Source organism: Engystomops pustulosus, chromosome 8 (assembly GCF_040894005.1).
Source record: "Engystomops pustulosus chromosome 8, aEngPut4.maternal, whole genome shotgun sequence".
NCBI lineage: Eukaryota > Metazoa > Chordata > Amphibia > Anura > Leptodactylidae > Engystomops > Engystomops pustulosus.
Genome location: NC_092418.1, coordinates 33841916 through 33867601, shown reverse-complemented (window position 1 = coordinate 33867601; position 25686 = coordinate 33841916). Strand labels below are relative to the sequence as shown.

Here is a 25686-nt window from a genome sequence, read left to right as displayed (position 1 = left end):
CCTCCATAAATGAACACAGAGAATAGAGCTGGAAGCTGCAGCTTTGGTCTCTTTTAAGGACCAGTTTGATCTCCATCTATTTTACATCGATGACCTGATCTGATTGGTTATCAATATGAAGAAACTGGGAAATTCCTTTAACTCAGTTGACTCAGAACAGCTCACATAAATATAAATTCTGTCTTTGTTCTTGTACCAACTTATTTATATAGTAACAGCCTAAAAGCTGTCATAACCTAGGAGAACAAGAGCCAACAAAAGAATGAGTGATTTACACCATAGTCAACATTATTAATCTTTATGACTTTAGAGCTATAGGACAATAGCAGCTATGGGTTTATAGCTGGGGAAACATTTCGAGAATTTTGTTTGTCTTCTTACCTAAGACATATATATGGTAGACGATAATGTATATTAATTCAACAAAACAGTTCATGTTGCTTTAATGTTGTTAGCTCTGGAGTTAAGTACTTGGGTAGACACTTGGTCAAAGGGCTGTATTTCTGTTGGGGAATTAGTGGACAAGGAAACAAGTGTAAAATAATATGATTGATCGCCGATCGGCTCCTCCTTTTCTTAAATGTATATAAAAGCTCATCCTCATCAGTTGAGTAGAGAAGAGGCATCTTATATCACATAGAACTTGCTCACCAATAATCTGTCATCCCTCCATGATAAGCAATGGGTAATGTAGCCATGTACCTACTATATCTGACTTGTATCTTTCCCCTCTTTACAAGAGGAACAACAGGTGAGTGCAAAACATGGAACTGAATATTTTACCTCTTAAAAGATGACTTTAATGCAACCTCCATGTTTAACTATATTTTTTCCATTCTACACAGGACAAACCACAACCTCATCTTCTATACCATACAGCAATAGTAAGTGGAAAACTAAATATATTTATACACAATATACATGCTCTTTTTACATATTCTGAACATTATGGATAATACGTAACTTCAATGGGACTATTTACCGCTGCTACTTCTTCACCCTCAGTAGCTTCACATATAGATCTTAAGACATACAGATATAATTGTGTTTATTGAGACTCTACTAGTACAGTTGGTCCCCTACTTAAGAACACCTGACTTACAGATGACCCCTAGTTACAAACAGACCTCTGGATGCTGGTAATTTACTGTACTTTAGCCTTAGGCTACAATAAACAGCTATAACACTTATCAATGGTGTCTGTAATTAAGCTTTATTGTTAACATGACAACCCAACATTTTTAAATCCAATTGTCACAGAGACCAGAAACATTTTTGACTAGGTTATAAAATATATAGTTCTGACTTACATACAAATTCCACTTAAGAACAAAGCTGCAGAATCTATCTTGTATGTAACCCGGGGACTGTCTGTATTAGATTGTTTCATGAGGATTAGTTCCTGTTTGATGTATCTGTGACATTATACACTGGTTTTCTTGTATTCCATCATTTTCTTAACCCGTTTACAGGCTATGGCACCATTGAGCAGAAAAGTTGCGCTGTTCAGACAGGTAAGATTTTTAGCATGTTTTTTAAATTCAAAAATTATAGCAATGTACATGCAGTTTATAAAAATATACAGTGTGCTAAATTCTAGGCCAAACACAAAAGACTTGGTTGTCTTTTGTGATACTAAACAGGTGATTAGCTTTGGATGACCTCTGTTGTTGATAAATTGTTCATGGGATGTCCTGATTTGTGAATGAAGCCAATAGCAAGTTGTCATTATATGGTGATAAATAACATGAATGGGCTCCCTGTGTACTAGATCAAAGTGCTGTGTCCTCCACAGTGAATGATGCTTTGCTATTTTGTCTAGGATTGTTGCCCCCCGATTGATGATGTTAATTAGTTATGAGTGGACCTGTTCCTTTAAATGGCTTTGCCTGTGCCATTTAAATGGTTAACACTTGTGAGTGTTCAAGTTCAAGTACCCAAATAAAACATTTGTTCAAGGTTTGATCAAAATCGGCAAACTCAAGCCCGAACAGGTATCTAACAGATAACCATCTATCAACAAATAATTGCACTATAGAATGTTCAAAATGGATTTGCCTGTGCAATTGACCCAGTTCTTTACCTGTGATAGCACAATATGATTGGACTCATTTAGATTTTTTTGTATCCAGAACTGATCAAATACGGTAGATGTTATCATGTCATCATGTTTTTTCTGGCTCTTTAAAAAGTTTTTTGAAAGTTTCTTTTTAATTGACTCTAGTGCAAAACCTTCAAAATAATTCATTACACTCTTTCCAAAGTTTCCGGCGACAAATAACATTTCAAATGCATTTGCTTTTTTTTTTTGTCTCCTCTAGAATCCTCTTCCCTGACTTACCTTGTGGACACAACAGGATCAATGTACGATGATTTTCTACAATTGAAGATTGTCAATAGCTGGCTACTGGACCGCGTGACTGCCAGGTTTCCTTGTGGGGTTCGCCAGTATACCATGGTGGAATTTAATGACCCAAGTACGTTATAGGTTTTCTGTTTGGCCCTTTTTACACCTACGTCAGGGTTTTCCATTACATTCTCTGTTTTAGGAGAGTGTAAGGGAAAATTTAAAAATTGGAGGTGAATGGAAGGTTTTCTGTTCCCCATAGACTTCGGGAGGTTACCATCCGTTACAAATTTGTGACAACAGCTCTATCTGACATTGATCACAGTGCTGTAAAGATTCTACAGGAATTAGTATCTCTATTTCTTTTAAATATAATAAGTAGATCAAGACCAGACAGGACCATCAGCAGTAGTCTCGAGAAATGGACAAAGTTGAATATATGTTACCTTCATGCTACTCATTTTACTTCTGTAGTTTTTGATGACATTACAAATATCTTTCCTTCCAGCTGTTGGACCAGTTAGGATAGCTGAATCAAAGAAAGTGTTTGGTGATTTCTTCAATAGCCTGGTGGCTACGGGAGGGGGTGACTGTCCTGAGCTGGCAATGCAAGGACTGGAACTGGCCTTACAAAACTCTCCACCCAGTTCTTTCATCCTGGTACTAACCGACGCGTCTGCCAAAGACTATTATAATACAACCCTGATAAATAATATCTACTCACTAATTGCTTCGACACAATCCCAGGTACAGTGATAATAGCTCTTAATTGTTCATAATAATTGATTTATAACTAATAACACTTATTCCGTATTGCATAGAAATATTTGTCAGATCACTGAGGGTCTTAGCACTGGAATCCCTATTGATCCCAAAAATGAGGGTCACTGTGTCTCCTTTGGGGAAATGTATTAAGGCTCATACCTTGTTCTAAGGATTAAGGGTAGGACCGGAGTTATCTGACAATTTACCTTTCTTAGCCATTGAGCTGTTCCATCTGAGAGGGTCAACTTTCGGGATCAGCATTATGTCCATTCATAGAAGCTGACAACAGAATTACACAGATCCTAAGACTTTTCCAAAGATTCCCTGCTCACATTTGAGTTATAGTAAACTAAAGAGTTAGGTGCATGTGGCTTGACAAAACTGGAGTCCTTAGTTTTATTGGGATGGATTGGTATTCCAGTTAAAATTTGGTGACAGATTTTCTTTGAAGTTGATATTATCCCTGAGCTGTGTGGGGGGACGAGAGGGGGGGGGGAGGTTGGAGGTAGAGACAGGGTTCTGCAGTGTGTTTTTTTTCAACTGAATGGAGCTTTGACTCAGGCAAAACCCAAGGGCAGGTGTGGCTCTATTATTGGAATAAAGGGGGGGGGGCAATATTGTATGGAGCCAGTTTAATTTAACTGAAGAACGATTAAAATGCTAACTTTTTCCCCTTAGGTTTTCTTCCTTATTACTGGTCTCTGTGGAAGCATGAGTGATCCAGATTTCGTTGTCTATCGAAACATCGCTGCTGCCAGTTTTGGGCACGTCTTTCAAGTTTCCCTATCGGACCTGAATAAAGTAATGGACCCATGTATTAGCTAAATTCTGTATTCTACACTCTGCAAGTGTGTCCTTATAAGTCAAAACCACTAGTCCAGTGTGGTCCAGTTGTGGTTGAGTTACAGAATATTCACACCATTTAATCATATCATATTCCAGAGATCTTGTGAAAAGTCTTATACAAGTTCCTTTCCCACTCATGCCGCAAAAACATCTTTGACCCTCCAGAAATTATGCCCATGGAGGATTAAATAAATTGTCTTATGCAAGGTACACCAGACAATTTGTGCCTGTTTTATAAATACCCCCTACACCAATAAATACCAGAATATAATATGGGCAGTTTGGGCAGCAGCCCAGGACCCAAAGCTTCGAGAGGGCGCATCATCACCTGGTCTTAAAATTTGAATCCAGCCTCTCAATATTATTAATACATGGGTCTCCAGACATGAAATTATCATCCTTTTGTTCTTTCTCTCAACACACACGTATATAAGAGCACTTTCATGGCTTTTGAAAGGTCATTGCCATGTCACAATACCAGTGCCCTAAGGGCATGTACTTGATCATCAACTTGAGCCAACAATGTTCCAGAAGTGTCAAAGCAATATCGACATGAACACCAGGATCCAACATTTTCCCAGCAGAAAATTCTCCTTGACTGGACAGAGATTTTATACAAATGATCAATTTATAGTGTTGTTTTCATGTCTTGAAGGTGTGTCTCGATAAATCTTCATGTTGAGCAGTATTTCTAGAGCCTCTGTAATCAGAGGACTCTCTGACACTGTAAATATGACAATTTGTAACTTGCAGAATGTGAAATGCTGGAGCTCTCTTTGGCTCAATTCCTATTCACTTTTTGACCAATTGGGTTTGGTTGATATTGCTGTATATAGACTTAAGATCACATTACCATCTACCTTGTTTATAGGTCTTTAATTACTTGGACTTCACCCTCTCGAGACCTTCCAACAGCTCCGAGCGCCTCTTCTCCGGGGAGTACACTGCAGGCAATAATTCTGGGACCTTTCCAGTGGCAGACAATTACACCTCCCTAATAATAACCACAGATGGGGTTATCTATTCCATACGAGTACTGGGGCCTGACTGTAAGTGCCATTACTATGAACATGCTATAATACTAACTAATTGTTAAATGTATAGTTATAAATCTATTCTCTTATGTGCAGCTATTCCGCTTCAACTGAAAAAAATTATTTCAGAAATTTGGGGCTCCATGTATGTTGTATACAACCCTGGACATGGACTATGGACCATAATCATATATGCCGGAAGTCAATATTCCATACGAGTGGAAGGCTTCACAGGTATTTAACTATTGAAATGATCTGTCTAACATTTTTTTCTTGTATATAAATTGTATTTTACAAGGATAAAGGATCGTGTAGTTAGAATTGTTTGTCTTACATTATGGACAAAACTGGATTTCCTGAAAAAGCAGCACCATTGTTTATTTGCCACTTTTGTATAGCAAAATAGACCATTTAGGTTAATTAAAATTAATTTTTAAATTAATAATGTAAGTATATTGTAAGCTATAATTAGAAAGAGCTCCTCTTCTACGAAGTAGGGGATTTAAGGAACACTCCAGTCAAAAGCTAATTTATTGAATAATACATGGTGCAGGGCCTGGAGGGAAGAGCAGGACTCATTTATTGTATTCCTAGAACCTTGCTAGAACCTCGAGTCCTGCTCCTCCCTTCAGGCCCTGCACAAGGTATATGTCAATGAATCCACTGTGGCTGGAGGGTTCCTTTAACCAAATTGTCCGGGGTAATATATACCAAAGAACTTGTGCAAAGTTTTAAAGACAGGATGAAAAGTTAATCTTGTAAGGTATCTTTGTAGACCCTTGCAAATTCCACAAAGTAGACTCCAGACTGTTTACCTTAGAAGATAACATATGAACAATGCCTTCTTAGTCCACTCTTACTCTTTTACTGATAGAAAAATAGTCGTGAATTTAGGTCCTAAATTTTACGGTGACAGCACTATGCACTATCCACAACTGCTGAAACTTTCCCAACCCTTTCCCAATTCGAATAAAGTGGAATCATTTTGAGTGATGCAAGAGAGTGGGTTTCATGTATTGATTTTCCAAGCAGCTCAATATACACATATAATATCAGAGATAGGGCCCATTGCACTCACACAGTCATATATTCTAAAGCACAAGGTAGAAACACAAGAAGTTCAGTTTTGGAAAGATTTGATTTTAGAGAGAGGACCCAATGTGTATTGTGTATAGTATGTCTTGGAGATTGCAATGAAAGCCAAATTAGTTGAAGCTTTCCGGTTAGTATTATAGTTAGTATTATAGTATTATATTAAAATACAGACATTTTTTTTGAAGCTCAGACAACAGATTTCCATCTTTGCTATAAAGAAATGAACTGGAAAAAAAATTATTAAGAAGGCTTTTCCCAGTTTTCCTTATGTTTTTACCCTGTTTACAAATATTGATAAACAACTACCAATTTATGGTTTTTACTTTTTCTTTGTTTTTTTTTCAGCTGTGAATATTTCTGGTAAGTATCCCATTTATTTACATTTATAAAGGATGACATAGCAGTGCGAAGAGAAGAATGGGATGAGGAGTGGTAAGAAGGGTTTCGTACACATGTTCCTTTTTATTGTAGCTCAGTATATTACATTGGTAGATAACAATCAGTAAATATATATATTTTCAATTCCCTTGATTTCTTTGTTTCCCCGCAGCCACGGCAGATTGCTCAGAATGCCATCCCAATGCTACATGTGAAGAATCCTTTGGCTCTGTGGAATGCCGCTGTCGGGATGGGTTCATTGGAGACGGCTTCACCTGCTCTGATATCGATGAATGCGCCTACCCTTGGACAAATAATTGTTCTTATGGCATATGCCAAAATACTTTCGGCTCATACACTTGTGTCTGTCAAAGTGGTTTCACCCTCTCCGGTAGCGCTTGTATTGATATCAATGAATGTGCCAATCCTGAACTAAACCGTTGTCATTCATCTGCCTCCTGTATTAACTACTACGGTTACTATTCCTGTGTCTGCCCCTCTGGTTATTTTGGTGATGGTTTCCATTGTGAAGTCGATGAATGCAGAAATGGACCTTGTGGCCTAGGAAATGAGTGCAAAAAATCCATTGGGTCTTACAGCTGTTCTGACCCATGTACAAACCACACTGTTCTCAATGAACCCTGGAGAAGTACATCCAGTATCTATGATTATCGATATAATTGTGACAATTCCAAAAATGGATGGTATCGTTTTATTGGCAGTGGGGGTGTTCGCATGCCAGAAACTTGCTCACCAGAATACGGCTGTGGTACATTGGCCTCAATTTGGCTGAGTGGCTCTCATCCAAGGCTGAGTGATGGTATTGTAAATCGTACGGTCTGTTCCAGCTGGAGTGCAAATTGCTGTTTATGGTCATCAACAGTCCAGATAAAAGCCTGTCCAGGAGGATATCATGTCTATAAGCTGCAAGGGACCCCATATAACCATTGCACTTTGTCCTATTGCACAGGTAGGTAATATTGTAGCCTCATTTTGATATAGTATATCATCAAAGACTATTCGATCATAACTCTGATGTTGTTAAAGCATAATTTCGACTTTCATTGTTTAGATCCATCCACAGTAGTGAATAATACATGTGCAGCAGATGAAGAATGGAAACTGAAAGATGGAAGTTACGGATGTTACTGCAAAGACAAATATGCAGTCACTGGTATGTCTGTCATTAAATGTATATGTTATTAATGGTATTGGACAAGAAAAGAGGGTTATGACCTTTAAACCAATAAGTATAAAAATTCGTTAAAAATTGTCCGATCATGAAAGTCTTTTAAGTCCTGATCACGGAGGGGTTAATAAATAAACATTTTTCCCCAATGTTTGAAGTAGATTGGCAGGTAGGTTGTTCCAAATAAATTTTGCTATCCTAATCATTGCTCAAATCCTTCTTTTTCTTTATTAAATCTCGTACAGACACAATGATGTTACGTTCTGGGCTTGGAGAGGCCATATTATCAGCTTGAAGACTACTTTTTCTTATTTACACTGACTATAGTTATTTATGACATTGGATGATTCATTGTCCTTCTAAAGGCCATGTAAAAATATCTAAAACATTTGCACAGTACTGTACTATACTAGGCAATGAAAAACACAGTGGGGTATTTATCAAGAATAGTGATGAGAAGACCCATAGTATGATAATTTGGCACCCAAACCCGGACATGAACCACACCCTCAGTAATGACCACGATCGATGCTGGCAGCAACCATGGATACTAACTGTTTATGCTGGTGGCAAATATGGCCATCCGCATACCGTGGCATTATTTGTCGCCATGTTGAGGAGGATCGGTGCTTCCTATGATGTCATTGAGGAGCTCCGATCCTCCCCAAAATGGTGGTGCACAGTATTACTGGCATTTAAGTCCTGAAGCAGAGACGCCTGTCTGATTTTAATGTCAATGACTATTTTGTCAGTGGCACTTAAGTAGTTAACGCCTGAGATACTTGCACTGATCATAGTTCAGGTCCACTCAACATTAATCAAGAATATTGTGCAAAATATTGTTTCCATTTGCACAATTTTGAATGGTGCGCCTAATTTATGATTGATTTGTGCCTTTTTTGGTAATAGGGTTGCTGGCGCATCATTATTATTATTATTATTATTATTATTATTATGTTTCTGTATCTTATAATGTAGGTGTAGCAGACATCCGTCCTGATCTGACCTGCAATGTCTATGACATGAGTGTGACTTTCCATAAATGTCAGCTGAAGACTCTGAGCCTCGATGCCGCCAGTGTTACCCTCAAAGACAGCAGCTGCTTTGGACTTCATGATGATCCGAGTACAAACACTTTTACCATCAGGTCCCAACTTCAAGCAGGAAGATGTGGCCTCCAGATCAATGTATGTGCCATTTTTCTTACTTGTTCATAACTTGCTATAAACTCTTTAAAATATGGATTCATTGAGTTTTTAAACCTCTGATGCACTTCTTGTTGAGCATTTTTAAAATGTATTTACCTATTATTTTTGTAGAAAAATGAAACCCATGCCATTTATAAGAACACGCTGTATTTTACTGTGGAATCTACCGGAATAATCACAAGAGACGAAGAACTGGTGGTGACATTGTCTTGCTCCTACCCCCTGGACATGCTGATCAGTCTGAATACAGTGGTGAATCCATTATTTGGGTAAGTAATTTTTTTTGCAGTTTTACCTCTAATATAAGGTGTGGTCTATTTGCTGCCACCATCCTAGAGGCCCATTAAAGAGAGATTCTCCATTACAAAAATTATATTTAACTAAAGCCTGGGCAAAATAACTGTGGGGGGGGGGGTTACAGCCTTTGTTTTTAAATAAAGTAAATACTTAATAATATTTTTTTAATGATTTTTAACAAAATTACACATATACCGGTACTTTAATTTTCAATATTTTTCTCATTTATTGGATGCATTTGCTGTTTATGTAATATAATGTAATGTATATACCTTTCTTATACCTTATACTATATCTTTATTTTTTATACCTATAGCTCCACAAATATCAGTGTTGGAGGGACGGGACAGCTGACGGCATACATGGCTCTATACAAAGACAACAGTTATTTGACGCCATATGAAGGATCAGAAGTGAAGCTCTCTTCTAAGTCTATGCTGTACATTGGTGTCTTTGTTCAGGGAGGGGACACTTCACAGTACGTTGTTGTAATGAAGAACTGTTATGCGACTCCTACAGCAAATCCATCTGATGCCGTGAAGTATTACTTCATAAAAGACAGGTATAGACCGATAGTAAGAAGGTTTGCCTTACATAATGGGTAATTTGCAACAACAAATTATATCATACAACCTAACTGAAGACAGAGGTGCAACTTGAAGCTATTGGTCTCCACCTTCCATCTATCATAGTGGACTTCTCATGAAGACTTGAAATGTCAGAGATGTTCTTTGTTGCTGCTGAAAATTGATGGATGTCCAAAGTTAGGTCTACCTTCCCTAAGATTTTACTTTTATTAAATTAGACAAACTTGTTACTACTCATTAAGATGACTACGATAGGTTCACATAAAATAACTAACAGGCAAATACTGTGAGTGTAATAAATTTGATGGTCCAGCCAACATCGGTGATCGTTCAGACTTTTATTTCGTCAAATTTCATATACACACAGTGTTAACCCATAGTTCCTACGCGTTTCGAACGAACACGTCGCTCTTAGTCATGGAATGTACTGTGAGTGTACTTGACATCGGTTTTCTGGTTGAGGAGCCTTCAAGGTAGACCTTTGCTCACAACCTAATGGAACAATTAAAGTGTACATATCCTAGAGTCAGATGATACTACTGCCATGGAACCCTTGGGAGACAGGGGCCTAGGTCCATGATAAAAGATATTTAATATTAAACTATCTGTAGGGCCCAATCCCAAAGAACTGCATTGTAGGTGAACAAATGCAAAGGACTAGCAAACCATATTTACTGAGTGGCAAAAGAGGACATCATAATGGGGGCTAATTTTACTTACATTGTCCTATTGCCTTCTGTTGGCAGTGACTATCAATGTAATCGGTGCTTGTATGCTTTCCCTCTGTAGTTGTCCTAATAAACAGGACTCGACCATTAGCGTCTTAGAAAATGGCGTCTCAAGGAAAGGTCGTCTGTCGCTTCAGGTCTTCAAATTTGTTGGCAATTACACTAACGTCTACGTTCACTGTGCTATAAGTCTGTGTGATGTCACTGCTGGGTCCTGCTCCCCTGTAAGTATAATCTGAGTATTATTTTTCTTTATGTTGTTTGCTTCTTATCACATAATTGATATTGAATGAATTATTAATATACAAATACAGTTTCCTAATAATGATATTATTATCATACAGTCATGTACTGGATTTGGGTCCCGGAGTGCAGCAGTTGAGGAAACCTATCAGCTAAAAGTTGGTCCAATAATTCGGGAAGGTAAGACTAGTAAACACTATATAAAAGTGTAAATTCTTCAGAAGCAGCTTTGTTGGTGGCATTTAAAGAGTTAACACCGATGATTGTTGCTACCGAAGGAGTGGATTCCGAACACTGTACGCAAACTTCTGACTGAAGCCTGGGTCCAGGAACCTGAATCCACAATGTTTAGCTCGGACCCAAAGAATGATTCCATAATGTAGTAAATCAATTTTCCAGACATTGATTTGACTTTTTTTATATAACATATTTTTTGGACTATAAGACGCACTTTTTAGCAAGAAAAAATCTTGCTAAAAAGTGCCTGCGTCTGCCAGACCCTCCTGACCACTGTAATGGAAATCGGGTGATGCCCTGATATAGAGCTGCATGCGATCTCCCAGAGATCGTGTGTGTAACTGTATGGATGATGCAGAGCTGTGTGTGTAAATGTATGGATGGAGCAGATCTGTGTGTGCTGTGCTTTAGTGCGACCAACAGGGATTTTTTAATTGGTGTAAAATATATTTTTCCTTTTTTGGAAGCCTAAATCTGGGGTGTGTCCTATAGTAAGAAGAAAAATACGGTATATACCACTGTTGGGCAGTTTCTATATAGTTTTTAATATAAGGCACAGATGTTTTTTTTACATGGTAACGGTCCTGTGATGATGTCATAACCAAGCCCCCAACTAAAATTATGCTAAACTTTCTTGTTATGAGATAATGAAGTCCTTAAACCCCCCCCCCCCCCCACAAACAAAGGTCCAGACTCCTCGATATAATAGTGTGATGGTTGAAACAAGTATTTCCTCATAAGTAGGGGAGAAATTTAAGAACCAATGTCTTGGCTAAACATCCAGGTGTTTTACTTTATAAAAAAGAGCCCAGAGCAGAACTGCAACCAAATCTAATCCTTTGTCGGAAATGGGTGCCAGCCAATGCAGTGTGGTTAACTTCATATACATACAGAAAAATGAAAGCAGCTTTCCGATAGTATTTGAAGGTGAAAAATCTGATGGTTTTATTCTATGGCTACGTTTCGGCTTCCCAACATTGGATCTATTGTGAAGCCTTGACCAAGGCTTCAGTGTTTGGAAGTCGTAACTTAGCGGTGGAATAAAACCACCTGATTTTTCATGTTGAAACACTACTGGAGTCCTGTCTTTTCTTCGTTTTTTTGCAGGTATTTTACTAAGTGTACTGTACTATATAAACATGTTTGGTTAAAGCTTCTTTATTATGGTCACATTTTATAGACACTCTGGTTAATTCAAATATGTTTTATTTAACAGATCTTTTTACAACTGGAGGATGCATTGGTAAGTTTCCCATTAAATGGTTATTATACATTTAGGGTATGTTACCTTTTTAGGCTAAGAATACATGTAAAATTAAAAATGATAAGGCATAATATAATCTAAGTCTATACTACTCTATGGGGGGATTCATCAAATGCTGGTGCATTGAGTGCCACCGTTAGGTGTTCCTTCATCACTTTTGTGGCATTGGATAAACTGAGAGGTTCTTGCATATTGGCATATCCAGTGCACGACCATGCATCTGCATAATTCTATCCCAGTCCCTTCCTATCACAGAATTACACTATGGTCTGCACCAGTTCCTGGCACAGGCTATAAGAAATAAATAGATGAAGGTCTGGTTTTGCAGCAAAAAATATGGTGTCATGGACACCTGAATGCAATTTGCATGAGTAAATAAATGTCCCGACTGTAGTTAACACGCTGATGCAGGGAATCCCAACTGTGTGCCGGCCTACTCTGCAGCTGGACACCGCCCCCTCCATGTCCAAGGTTGCAAGGAATTGCGACTGTATCAAAGTTTTACCCAGTACAAGCCTGATAAATCCCACCCATGTGTTTCCATGGTCACAGACTACAAAGAAGTCTGACTCTGCATTTGTATGCCCATCTCATCAATCCGATCTCTTTTCTTGTTAAATAGTTAAGTAGATGGTCAACTCTGAATATTGGAATTTCCATACATAATATTCCAAAATGTGTTTTCTTACATATTTAAAATTAAAAAGAGTGTTGGGATTTTGATTCCAGGATGTTCTTCTTTTGCAGGCCCTCATGTACCTTCTGCCCTCCTTGGCTCTGTCCTCCTACTGATGATCCAAGCTTTGTTGGTCTAGATCATCAATCAAAGATGCAGTGACCTACAATATATTCACATTATCTGTAACCTACATCTACAGTAGTATCTTATACTATATAACAGATGATTACCAGTAGTGGGTAGGCTGCAATGTATTGTTAGTTTACCATTCAGACACTTGAAGTCAATCGTGACAGTGTATTCTTGTAAGCAGTCTATAATGCTCTCCATATCTAACATTTACATATCTCTGCTAAACAAACCTAGCAGATTCTATGCATAATGCTTTATCCATAGTGTGTACTGTATTTGGGTAAGGACTGGGTAATTTTGACCATTACTGGTAAACATTACTAATACCAGTGCTAATATAGAAACTGTTCTATCATCAATTTTATTGTAACCTTAACCTTGACTAAAGACTCTTAATCTTATGTTATTATTATAAATAAAACTGTGCAGTAATTGTGATCAATGATTTTATTTATTTATTTTTTACATAAAACGTTGGTTCTAAAAGTTGACCTTGCAGTAAACTAAATACAGTAAAATTAATTGGAATCTTTACAGATAGAGACTTATGTAGGTGTCACTCCTTAATGGAGTTACTTTTCTCAGAGTTTCTTGGAGTTAAAACTTTCTGAATATCATTTAAAGGGAACCTGTCTCCACATTTTACAGAAATACAGCTAGTGACAAGTTCAATTAGAGCCCTTTTAACTTAATACCACTAACACTTGGAAAATCTACCCCATGTATGTATCTGATCACATGAAATCACAACATGCCTCTGTGGAGGCTGGGGAGAATTAGAAGTCCATTGAGGTATGATGTGATCATGAACTTTGAGGTTCATGTGATCAGATACATACATGTGATAGATCTTGCAAATGTTAGTGAGTAAAGGACCTTAGATGACATCACTATTGTCAAATGACTGTGATTGAAGTGATTGAATGGTGAGAAGGAGTAGCAATTAGTGAGAATTGGAGGACATATGTGGATGATGTATGCAAGGTAAGATGAGAAAGTTGATTTTATGGGGATGTGAGGGAAACAAATTTTAGCTAAAAGAAGGTTGTCTCAATGTGCCCTAGAAAAAAATACAGGGTCCATTTGCAAGACCTTGTGAACCCTTTCTTTCAACCTTTTGTCTTTTTTTGGGCTAACAAATACTCAACATTCGTTGCCACTCTCTCACCTAGATACAGTACCACCAACCATATCTCACCAATGATCAGAGTAACAACCTTTAGTTACTGGGTCTCTATAGATTCTACAGATATATAGTTACTTACCTTTTCCCTTGGCTAAACATACCCAAAGATTCATGACATAGAACAATCAAATTTCAATATTAATTCCAACCTGTCTCTATTAGTCCTGGTGTGCTTGATTTCAGTTGCCCCTAGACACATGGGGACCATGACAAGCTACATACAGCTAATTTGTTTATCTGGGGTGGCACAGCAGGAGGGCAGAGCAGATCTAGGGTGTTGTGGAATAGCAGAGATGTAGTAGGAGAGCTAAAAGTGTGTAATAGGCATCTAATGGATCTCATCATCTATGATCTTTCTCATCGTTCTTTCTATGTGTCAGATGCTAGTACAATGTTCAGAAGTTAAATGGAAGTGTATGTTAACCTGTTCCCTGTTCTCTATTCTAACTAACTCATTTTATGCCCCCAGAACTAGAGGGATCATGACGTGTCTGCTTCGAGAGTCCCAGCCCACACTCTACAATCTTACACTGACCAGCCTAGGGAGTTATAGGAGCTAACACAGCAATAAAACAGAGTAAAATTGTGAATAGAGATGAGCGAACATACTTGTCCGAGCTTGATGCTCGTTCGAGCATTAGCGTACTCGAAACTGCTCGTTGCTCGGATGAATACTTCGCCCGCTCGAGAAAATGGCAGCTCCCGCCGTTTTGCTTTTTGGCGGCCAGAAACAGAGCCAATCACAAGCCAGGAGACTCTGCACTCCACCCAGCATGACTTGGTACCCTTACACGTCGATAGCAGTGGTTGGCTGGCCAGATCAGGTGACCGTGGGATAGAATAGCCGCTGCCCGCGCTGCTCGGATCATTCTGTGTCTGGATGCCGCTAGGGAGAGAGCTGCTGCTGGTCAGGGAAAGCGTTAGGGTGTTCTATTAGAATAGTGTTAGGCAGGAGTGATTCAACAAGAACCTAACAGCCCTTCTTAGGGCTACAATAACGTTATACTTTTTTTTTTTTTGTTTGCTTGTGGCTGGGCTTGCTGGCACTAGTAGTGCAGCTAGTACCATATTGTGAGGAATTTGGAGTGAGACTTGCGACCGCTGTGTTTAGCGCTTAGTGACGCACATATCCATCGCAAAGACCGAAGTGGGAAAATTTATTAGGGGTTGGATTTCAATTAGGCACAGTCTGCCATTTCCTTTTTATTTTACGTTTATTTTTTCATAACTCAGCGTCATCTCATCAGTGTGCTTTCATACTTGGCTAGAAAATAGCCAAAGGAGAATCCAAACGGCTTACTTACGCCTACAATAGCGTTATATATATTTTATTTCTGGTTGATCTGCTGGTGGCTGTCCTTGCTGCAGTGCATATACTAGCCAATTGTCAGGAATTTGGAGTGAGACTTGCGACCGCTGTGTTTAGCGCTTAGTGACGCACATATCCATCGCAAAGACCGAAGTGGGAAAATTTATTAGGGGTTGGATTTCAATTAGGCACAGTCTGCCATTTACTTTTTAATTTACGTTTATTTTTTCATAACTCAGCGTCATCTCATCAGTGTGCTTTCATACTTGGCTAGAAAATAGCCAAAGGAGAATCCAAACGGCTTACTTACGCCTACAATAGCGTTATATATATTTTATTTCTGGTTGATCTGCTGGTGGCTGTCCTTGCTGCAGTGCATATACTAGCCAATTGTCAGGAATTTGGAGTGAGACTTGCGACCGCTGTGTTTAGCGCTTAGTGACGCACATATCCATCGCAAAGAGCGAAGTGGGAAAACTTATTAGGGGTTGGATTTCAATTAGGCACAGTCTGCCATTTCCTTTTTATTTTACGTTTATTTTTTCATAACTCAGCGTCATCTCATCTGGCATAGTAGTGTGCTTTCATACTTGGCTAGAAAATAGCCATAGCAATAGGATAGCATTGTTTGGTTTTAAAAACTAAAAAACACAAAAAAAAACTAAAAAACACAAAAAAACACAAAAAAAAGTAAAAAAAAAATTAAAGTTATAACTTTCATTTTCAAAATGTTTAACCCGAGGGCTAGGGGTAGAGGACGAGGGCGGGGACATGGGCGTCCAACTACTGCAGGGGTCAGAGGCCGTGGTCCTGGGCGGGGTGAGACACCACCTGCTGATGAGGGAGCAGGGGAACGCCGCAGAGCTACACTCCCTAGGTTCATGTCTGAAGTTACTGGGACTCGTGGTAGAGCACTGTTGAGGCCAGAACAGTGCGAACAGGTGATGTCGTGGATTGCCGACAATTAGAGATGAGCGAACATGCTCGTCCGAGCTTGATGCTCGGTCGAGCATTAGGGTACTCGAAACTGCTCGTTGCTCGGACGAATACTTCGCCCGCTCGAGAAAATGGCAGCTCCCGCCGTTTTGCTTTTTGGCGGCCAGAAACAGAGCCAATCACAAGCCAGGAGACTCTGCACTCCACCCAGCATGACGTGGTACCCTTACACGTCGATAGCAGTGGTTGGCTGGCCAGATCAGGTGACCCTGGGATAGACTAGCCGCTGCCCGCGCTGCTCGGATCATTCTGTGTCTGGATGCCGCTAGGGAGAGAGCTGCTGCTGGTCAGGGAAAGCGTTAGGGTGTTCTATTAGCTTACTGTTAGGCAGGAGTGATTCTCAAAGAACCCAACAGCCCTTCTTAGGGCTACAATAACGTTCTACTTTTTTTATTTTAATTTGCATCTAGTACCATTTTGTGAGGAATTAGCAGGGGGACTTGCTACCGTTGTGTTTAGCTCTTAGTGGCACACATATCCATAGCAAAGACCGAAGTGGGAAAATTTAGTAGGGGTTGGATTTCAATTAGGCACTAACTCAGTGTCATCTCATCTGGCATAGTAGTGTGCTTTGATACTTGGCTAGAAAATAGCCATAGGAGAATACAAAGAGCTTACTTACGCATACAGTAGCGTTCTATATATTTGATTTCTGGTTGATCTGCTGGTGGCTGTACTTTCTGCAGTGCATGTACTAGCCAATTCTGAGCAATTTGTAGTGAGACTTGCGACCGCTGTGTTCTGCGCTTAGTGACGCACATATCCATAGCAAAGACCGAAGTGGGAAAATTTAGTAGGGGTTGGATTTCAATTAGGCACTAACTCAGTGTCATCTCATCTGGCATAGTAGTGTGCTTTGATACTTGGCTAGAAAATAGCCATAGGAGAATACAAAGAGCTTACTTACGCATACAGTAGCGTTCTATATATTTGATTTCTGGTTGATCTGCTGGTGGCTGTACTTTCTGCAGTGCATGTACTAGCCAATTCTGAGCAATTTGTAGTGAGACTTGCGACCGCTGTGTTCTGCGCTTAGTGACGCACATATCCATAGCAAAGACCGAAGTGGGAAAATTTAGTAGGGGTTGGATTTCAATTAGGCACTAACTCAGTGTCATCTCATCTGGCATAGTAGTGTGCTTTGATACTTGGCTAGAAAATAGCCATAGCAATAGGATAGCATTGTTTGGTTTTAAAAACTCAAAAAAAAAAAAAAAAACACAAAAAAAAAAAAAAAACACAAAAAAAAAAAAAAAAAGTAAAAAAAAAAATAAAGTTATAACTCTCATTTTAAAAATGTTTAACCCGAGGGCTAGGGGTAGAGGACGAGGGCGGGGACGTGGGCGTCCAACTACTGCAGGGGTCAGAGGCCGTGGTCCTGGGCGGGGTGAGACACCACCTGCTGATGAGGGAGCAGGGGAACGCCGCAGAGCTACACTCCCTAGGTTCATGTCTGAAGTTACTGGGACTCGTGGTAGAGCACTGTTGAGGCCAGAACAGTGCGAACAGGTGATGTCGTGGATTGCTGACAATGCTTCGAGCAATTTGTCCACCACCAGTCAGTCTTCCACGCAGTCCACCCATGTCACCGAAATCGCCACTCCTCCAGCTCCTGCACCTCAGCCTCCTCCCCCCCAGTCTGCCCCCTCCCAGGAAAATTTGGCATTTGAACCGGCATACTCTGAGGAACTGTTTTCTGGACCCTTCCCACAGTCACAAACCACTTGTCCGGTTGCTGCTGAGCAATTTTCCGATGCCCAGGTTTTCCAACAGTCACAGTCTGTGGGTGATGATGACCTTCTTGACGTAGTGGAAGTGTGTAAAGAGGTGTCCGACGATGAGGAGACACGGTTGTCAGACAGTGGGGAAGTTGTTGTCAGGGCAGGAAGTCCGAGGGGGGAGCAGACTGAGGGATCGGAGGATGATGAGGTGACAGACCCAAGCTGGGTTGAGAGGCCGGGTGAACACAGTGCTTCTGAGACGGAGGAGAGTCCTCGACCAGAACAGGTTGGAAGAGGCAGTGGTGGGGCCAGACGGAGAGGCAGGGCCAGAGCTGGTGCATCAGCGCCAAATGTGTCAACTAGTGAAGCTCCCGTGGCGAGGGCTCCTGCGGCAAGGGCTAGATCTTCAGAAGTCTGGAGGTTCTTTAAGGAAACACCGGATGACCGACGGACTGTGGTGTGCAACATTTGCCAAACCAGGCTCAGCAGGGGTTCCACCACTACTAGCTTAACTACCACCAGTATGCGCAGGCATATGAATGCTAAACACCCCACTCAGTGGCAACAAGCCCGTTCACCTCCGGCCGTGCACACCACTGCTCCTTCCCCTGTGTCAGCTGCTAGTCAGCCCCCTGCCCAGGACCCTGCCACAAAAACCCCATCGTCGCCTCCACGATCCTCCACAGCATCCACCAGCGTTCAGCTCTCCATACCCCAGACGCTGGAGCGGAAACGCAAATATAGTGCAACCCACCCGCACGCCCAAGCCCTTAATGTGCACATCTCCAGATTGCTTAGCCTGGAGATGCTGCCCTATAGGCTAGTAGAGACCGAGGCCTTTCGCAACCTCATGGCGGCGGCCGCCCCTCGGTATTCGGTCCCCAGCCGCCACTACTTTTCCCGATGTGCCGTCCCAGCCCTGCACCAGCACGTGTCAGACAACATCATCCGTGCCCTGACCAACGCCGTTTCTGACAAGGTCCACCTGACCACGGACACGTGGACGAGTGCTGCCGGGCAGGGCCACTATATATCGCTGACGGCACATTGGGTTAACTTGGTGGAGGCTGGGACCGAGTCTGACACTGGGGCTGCTCATATACTGCCGACGCCGAGGATTGCGGGGCCTACCTCGGTCCAGGTGTTTCAGGCCTACTATGCCTCCTCCTCCTCCCACCCCTCCTCCACCTCCTCCTCCGAACTACCATCCGTGGGCACGGCGCCATCAGTCGGTAGCTCTAGGCACAGCAGCAGTGCCGTCGCTAAGCGACAGCAGGCGGTGCTCAAACTGCTGAGCCTAGGCGACAAAAGGCACACCGCCCAAGAGCTATTACAGGGCATCACGGCGCAGACTGATCTGTGGCTGGCACCGCTGAACCTCAAGCCGGGAATGGTTGTGTGTGACAACGGCCGTAACCTGGTGGCGGCTCTGCAACTCGGCAGACTGACACATGTGCCATGCCTGGCCCATGTGTTAAATCTGATAGTTCAGCGTTTCCTCAAGACATACCCCAATCTGTCTGATTTGCTCACGAAGGTGCGCCGCATCTGTGCGCATTTCAGGAAGTCCAGCCCAGATGCTGCCACTCTCAGGGCAGCGCAGCGCCGCCTCCAACTGCCCGCTCACCGACTGTTGTGCGACGTGCCCACGAGGTGGAATTCAACACTGACCATGTTATCCAGAGTTTACCAGCAGCGCAGAGCGATTGTAGACTGCCAGATGTCAACTTCCACCAGAACTGGTAGTCAGGTCAGTCAGCTTCCTCAAGTCTACAATGAGGAGTGGACGTGGATGTCTGATATCTGTCAGGTGCTGAGTAACTTTGAGGAGTCAACACAGATGGTCAGTGGCGATGCCGCCATCATCAGCCTCACCATCCCGCTGCTTGGCCTGTTGAAAAACTCTCTGGTCAGCATGAAGTCGGAAGCTTTGCGCTCGTCACAAGAGACAGGGGAAGAATATTCCCTTGTTGATAGCCAAAGCACCCTCAGGTCTGTTTCTCAGCGCATATCGGAGGAGGTGGAGGTGGAGGAGGATGAGGAGGAAGAGGAGGAGAATGTTGGTGAGACACAAGAGGGGACCATTGTTGAGTCCTTTACTGTTCAGCGTGTATGGGCAGAAGAAGAGGAGTTGGTGGAGTTGGAGGAGGAGGAAATGGACAGTCAGGCCAGTGAGGGGAGTGAATTCTTACGCGTTGGTACTCTGGCGCATATGGCAGATTTCATGCTAGGCTGCCTATCCCGTGACCCTCGCGTTCAAAGAATTTATTCCAGCACCGATTACTGGGTGTTCACTCTCCTGGACCCACGGTACAAGCAAAATCTTTCCACTCTCATCCCTGCAGAGGAAAGGAGTGTGAGAATGCATGAATACCAGCAGGCCCTGGTGCACAAGCTGAAACAGTATTTCCCTTCTGACAGCGCTAGCGGCAGAGTGCGTAGTTCTGCGGGACAAGTAGCGAGGGAGAGTAGGCGAGCAGGCAGCTTGTCCAGCACTGGCAAGGGTACGCTTTACAAGGCTTTTGCCAGCTTTATGTCACCCCAGCAAGACACTGTCACCTGTCCCCAGTCTCGGCAGAGTAGGGCTGATCTTTACAGAAAGATGGTGAGGGAGTACGTAGCTGACCATACCATCGTCCTAAATGATCACACAGCTCCCTACAACTACTGGGTTTCAAAGCTGGACATGTGGCACGAACTGGCGCTGTACGCCTTGGAGGTTCTTGCCTGCCCTGCCGCTAGCGTCTTGTCCGAGCGGGTTTTCAGTGCAGCTGGTGGCATCATCACCGATAAGCGTACACGCCTGTCGACTGACAGCGCTGACAGGCTGACGCTTATTAAAATGAATAAAGGCTGGATTTCTCAGAATTTCCAATCTCCACCAGGTGAAGGAAGCTCAACCTGAATAATTGATCCACTCCTCCTCCTCCTCATTTTCCTCCTTCTCCTCCTCTTTGTACAGTAAAGCAGAGTAAAATGGCTATTTTTTGACAGGGCCCACTGGCTCTTGCTATAGTACTTCATGCATTTAATTTTTCTGGAGGGCCACCTACCCGGTCCTCTGTTTGAAACAATTTTTGTGAGTGCCACATACAGGCACTCAATCTATTCCATTTTACTGCAGGGCCACCTACCTGCTCCTCTGGTTTGAAACATTTTTGGGACTGCCACATACAGGCACTCAATCTATTCCATTTTACTGGAGGGCCACCTACCTGCTCCTCTGGTTTGAAAAATGTTTGGGACTGCCACATACAGGCACTATCCAAATTAAATTGTCTCCATAGCAGCCTCCACACGTTGTCTCCATTGCTACCTCCAAAAGTCGTCCATATAGCTGCCTCCATACATTGTCCCTTTATCAAACGAGGTGTGTCAGGCAGAAATTTGGGTTGTTTTCATGGATTCCACATCAAAGTTGTTAACTTTGTCGCCACCCTGCTGTGTTATCCACAAAATATACTGGCAAACTTTTACCATTTAGGGATATTATTTCAGCGCTTCTTGCGCATCTGTTTACATTCCCCTCACCCGGCATATCCTAAACTTATAAGAACGCTACTACACTTGATCTTATACAAAAGGTTCTTAGAAGTGCTGTTTGGGGAGTAGCCTAGAGACAGGGGCTTGAATTGGCGAAAGCTCGCCTGGCAGCGGAGCGCCAGCTCCATGCGCATCATGCGCTTCTTGCGCATCTGTTTACATTCCCCTCACCCGGCATATCCTAAACTTATAAGAACGCTACTACACTTGATCTTATACAAAAGGTTCTTAGAAGTGCTGTTTGGGGAGTAGCCTAGAGACAGGGGCTTGAATTGGCGAAAGCTCGCCTGGCAGCGGAGCGCCAGCTCCATGCGCATCATGCGCTTCTTGCGCATCTGTTTACATTCCCCTCACCCGGCATATCCTAAACTTATAAGAACGCTACTACACTTGATCTTATACAAAAGGTTCTTAGAAGTGCTGTTTGGGGAGTAGCCTAGAGACAGGGGCTTGAATTGGCGAAAGCTCGCCTGGCAGCGGAGCGCCAGCTCCATGCGCATCATGCGCTTCTTGCGCATCTGTTTACATTCCCCTCACCCGCCATATCCCAAACTTATAAGAACGCTACTACACTTAACTTGGTGCAGGCTGGGACCGAGTCTGACCCTGGGGCTGGTCATATACTGCCGACGCAGAGAATTGCGGGGCCTACCTCGGTCCAGGTCTCAAAGGCCTACTATACCTCCTCCCACCCCTCCTCCACCTCCTCCGAATTACCATCCGTGGGCATGGCGCCATCAGTCGGTAGCTCTAGGCACAGCAGCAGTGCCGTCGCTAGGCGACAGCAGGCGGTGCTGAAACTGCTGAGCCTAGGCGATAAAAGGCACACCGCCCAAGAGCTATTACAGGGCATTCCACATCAAAGTTGTTAACTTTGTCGCCACCCTGCTGTGTAATCCACAAAATATACTTGCAAACTTTTACCATTTAGGGATATTATTTCAGCGCTTCTTGCGCATCTGTTTACATTCCCCTCACCCGCCATATCCTAAACTTATAAGAACGCTACTACACTTGATCTTATACAAAAGGTTCTTAGAAGTGCTGTTTGGGGAGTAGCCTAGAGACAGGGGCTTGGATTGGCAAAAGCTCGCCTGGCTGCAGAGCGCCAGCTCCATCCCAAGATCCAACTAACATAGTTGCAGCACCTTTAATCTACTACTAGTTCACTGCCTCCATAATAATAATAATAATAATCTTTATTTATATAGCGCCATCATATTCCGTAGCGCTTTACAAATCATAGGAAACAAATACAAATGTATTGTAACAGAGCACAACATTTGTATGGAACAACAGGAGTGAGGTCCCTGCTCGCCAGAGCTTACGGTTTATGAAGATGATGGGGTAACACGAGGTAAAAGAAAATTTAACGGTCAAGCCATTCTTCTTAGGGAATAGAACAAAATATAATAAATGGAATTGCTGTCGCTTGAACCACTCAGCCGTCATCTTATATACCAGGTCCAGGGTGAATGGGACTGCAGAGAAGTCTGGTGCCTGTTGGTTGCTGGATAACAGATGGGAGGACGACACAGGACGGGTTAGTAGAAGAGTTAAAACTTCATGCAGTTAATGAGTGTTATAGGCTTGCCTAAAGAAATGGGTTTTAAGAGCACGTTTGAAACTTTGGAGGTTAGGTATTAGTCTGATAGTCCAGGGCAGAGCATTCCATAGAATTGGTGCAGCTCTAGAGAAGTCTTGGAGACGCGAGTGGGAGGTCCGCACTAGGGTAGAGGTTAATCTAAGATCACTGGCGGATCTAAGAGCACGGGTTGGGCGATAGACTGAGATAAGAGAGGAGAGGTAGGGGGGTGCAGCATTATACAGAGCTTTATGGATGAGGGTTATTATTATTTTAAACTGTATTCGAAAGGAGACTGGCAGCCAGTGCAGCGACTGGCATGAACTGTAAGCATACATGGTCCCCTTATCAAACGAGCTGTGTCAGGCAGAATTTTGGGTTGTTTTCATGGCTTCCATGTTAACTTTGTCGCCACCCTGCTGTGTAATCCACAAAATATACTGGCAAACTTTTATCATGTACCGATATTATTTGAGCGCTTCTTGCTCACCTCCTTTGGTTCCTCTCTGACACCCATTGGTTTGAAGCCTGAGTCCAATTAGGGTATGTCGCCATGCCACTCTCTAGCCTGCTGCCGCTGCCTCTGCCTCTGCATGCCGTCCCCTATAGTGTCAGGGTCAATTATTGGATGTTTTACATGCTATCTAGCTTCATTCTGTCACTCTGTCATGGCCATGCTGTTGCCCATAATTTCGGCATAATGGTGCGATTAAGCAGCCTCAGAGGCATCCATGCATGCTGCCCCTGCTGTTTCCTGTCCATTTCCGTGGTGTTTCCATCCTTTTCTGAGGTTCCCAGGTGTTTGGCCAAGCTTCCCTGTGCAGAGCCTTGGTCCCCTTGAAAAATGCTCGAGTCTCCCATTGACTTCAATGGGGTTCGTTATTCGAGACGAGCACTCGAGCATCGGGAAAAGTTCGTCTCGAATAACGAGTACCCGAGCATTTTAGTGTTCGCTCATCTCTACCGACAATGCTTCGAGCAATTTGTCCACCAGTCAGTCTTCCACGCAGTCCACCCATGTCACCGAAATCGGCACTCCTCCAGCTCCTGCACCTCAGCCTCCTCCCCCCCAGTCTGCCCCCTCCCAGGAAAATTTGGCATTTGAACTGGCATAATCTGAGGTTTTCTGGACCCTTCCCACAGTCACAAACCACTTGTCCGGTTGCTGCTGAGCAATTTTCCGATGCCCAGGTTTTCCACCAGTCACAGTCTGTGGGTGATGATGACCTTCTTGACGTAGTGGAAGAAGTGTGTAAAGAGGTGTCCGACGATGAGGAGACACGGTTGTCAGACAGTGGTGAAGTTGTTGTCAGGGCAGGAAGTCCGAGGGGGGAGCAGACTGAGGGATCGAGGATGATGAGGTGACAGACCCAAGCTGGGTTGAGAGGCCGGGTGAACACAGTGCTTCTGAGACGGAGGAGAGTCCTCGACCAGAACAGGTTGGAAGAGGCAGTGGTGGGGCCAGACGGAGAGGCAGGGCCAGAGCAGGTGCATCAGCGCCAAATGTGTCACGTAGTGAAGCTCCCGTGGCGAGGGCTCCCGCGGCGAGGGCTAGATTTTCAGAAGTCTGGAGGTTCTTTAAGGAAACACCGGATGACCGACGGACTGTGGTGTGCAACCTTTGCCAAACCAGGATCAGCAGGGGTTCCACCACTACTAGCTTAACTACCACCAGTATGCGCAGGCATATGAATGCTAAACACCCCACTCAGTGGCACCAAGCCCGTTCACCTCCGGCCGTGCACACCACTGCTCCTTCCCCTGTTTCAGCTGATAGTCAGCCCCCTGCCCAGGAGCAAAAACCCCATCGTCGCCTCCACGATCCTCCACAGCATCCACCAGCGTTCAGCTCTCCATACCCCAGACGCTGGAGCGGAAACGGAAATATAGTGCAACCCACCCGCACGCCCAAGCCCTTAATGTCCACATCTCCAGATTGCTTAGCCTGGAGATGCTGCCCTATAGGCTAGTAGAGACCGAGGCCTTTCGCAACCTCATGGCGGCGGCCGCCCCTCGGTATTCGGTCCCCAGCCGCCACTACTTTTCCCGATGTGCCGTCCCAGCCCTGCACCAGCACGTGTCAGACAACATCATCCGTGCCCTGACCAACGCCGTTTCTGACAAGGTCCACCTGACCACGGACACGTGGACGAGTGCTGCCGGGCAGGGCCACTATATATCGCTGACGGCACATTGGGTTAACTTGGTGGAGGCTGGGACCAAGTCTGACCCTGCGGCTGGTCATATACTGCCGACGCCGAGGATTGCGGGGCCTACCTCGGTCCAGGTCTTTCAGGCCTACTATGCCTCCTCCTCC

General features: G+C 43.2%; 1 protein-coding gene across 1 annotated transcript; it reads left to right on the top strand.

Annotated features, from left to right (window-relative positions):
* Positions 1-595: 595 nt before the first annotated feature.
* Positions 596-13467, top strand: LOC140075109 (uromodulin-like). The gene is made up of 18 exons (XM_072120613.1): positions 596-751; positions 846-884; positions 1473-1514; positions 2322-2477; positions 2856-3094; positions 3791-3913; positions 4830-5007; positions 5089-5226; positions 6433-6447; positions 6638-7435; positions 7538-7639; positions 8633-8841; positions 8974-9131; positions 9476-9721; positions 10536-10698; positions 10819-10897; positions 12171-12197; positions 12966-13467. Exons 1-18 carry the CDS (start codon positions 682-684, stop codon positions 13031-13033), a joined length of 2850 nt encoding a protein of 949 aa, XP_071976714.1. The 5' UTR covers positions 596-681; the 3' UTR covers positions 13034-13467.
* Positions 13468-25686: the final 12219 nt, after the last annotated feature.

Excerpts from the sequence above, each read along its gene's own strand:
- LOC140075109 (XM_072120613.1), top strand. The coding sequence starts at position 682 with ATGGGTAATGTAGCCATGTACCTACTATATCTGACTTGTATCTTTCCC. Across the intron at positions 1,515-2,321 it reads AAGTTGCGCTGTTCAGACAG|AATCCTCTTCCCTGACTTAC; the intron begins GTAAGATTTTTA and ends TGTCTCCTCTAG. Across the intron at positions 8,842-8,973 it reads GATGTGGCCTCCAGATCAAT|AAAAATGAAACCCATGCCAT; the intron begins GTATGTGCCATT and ends TTATTTTTGTAG.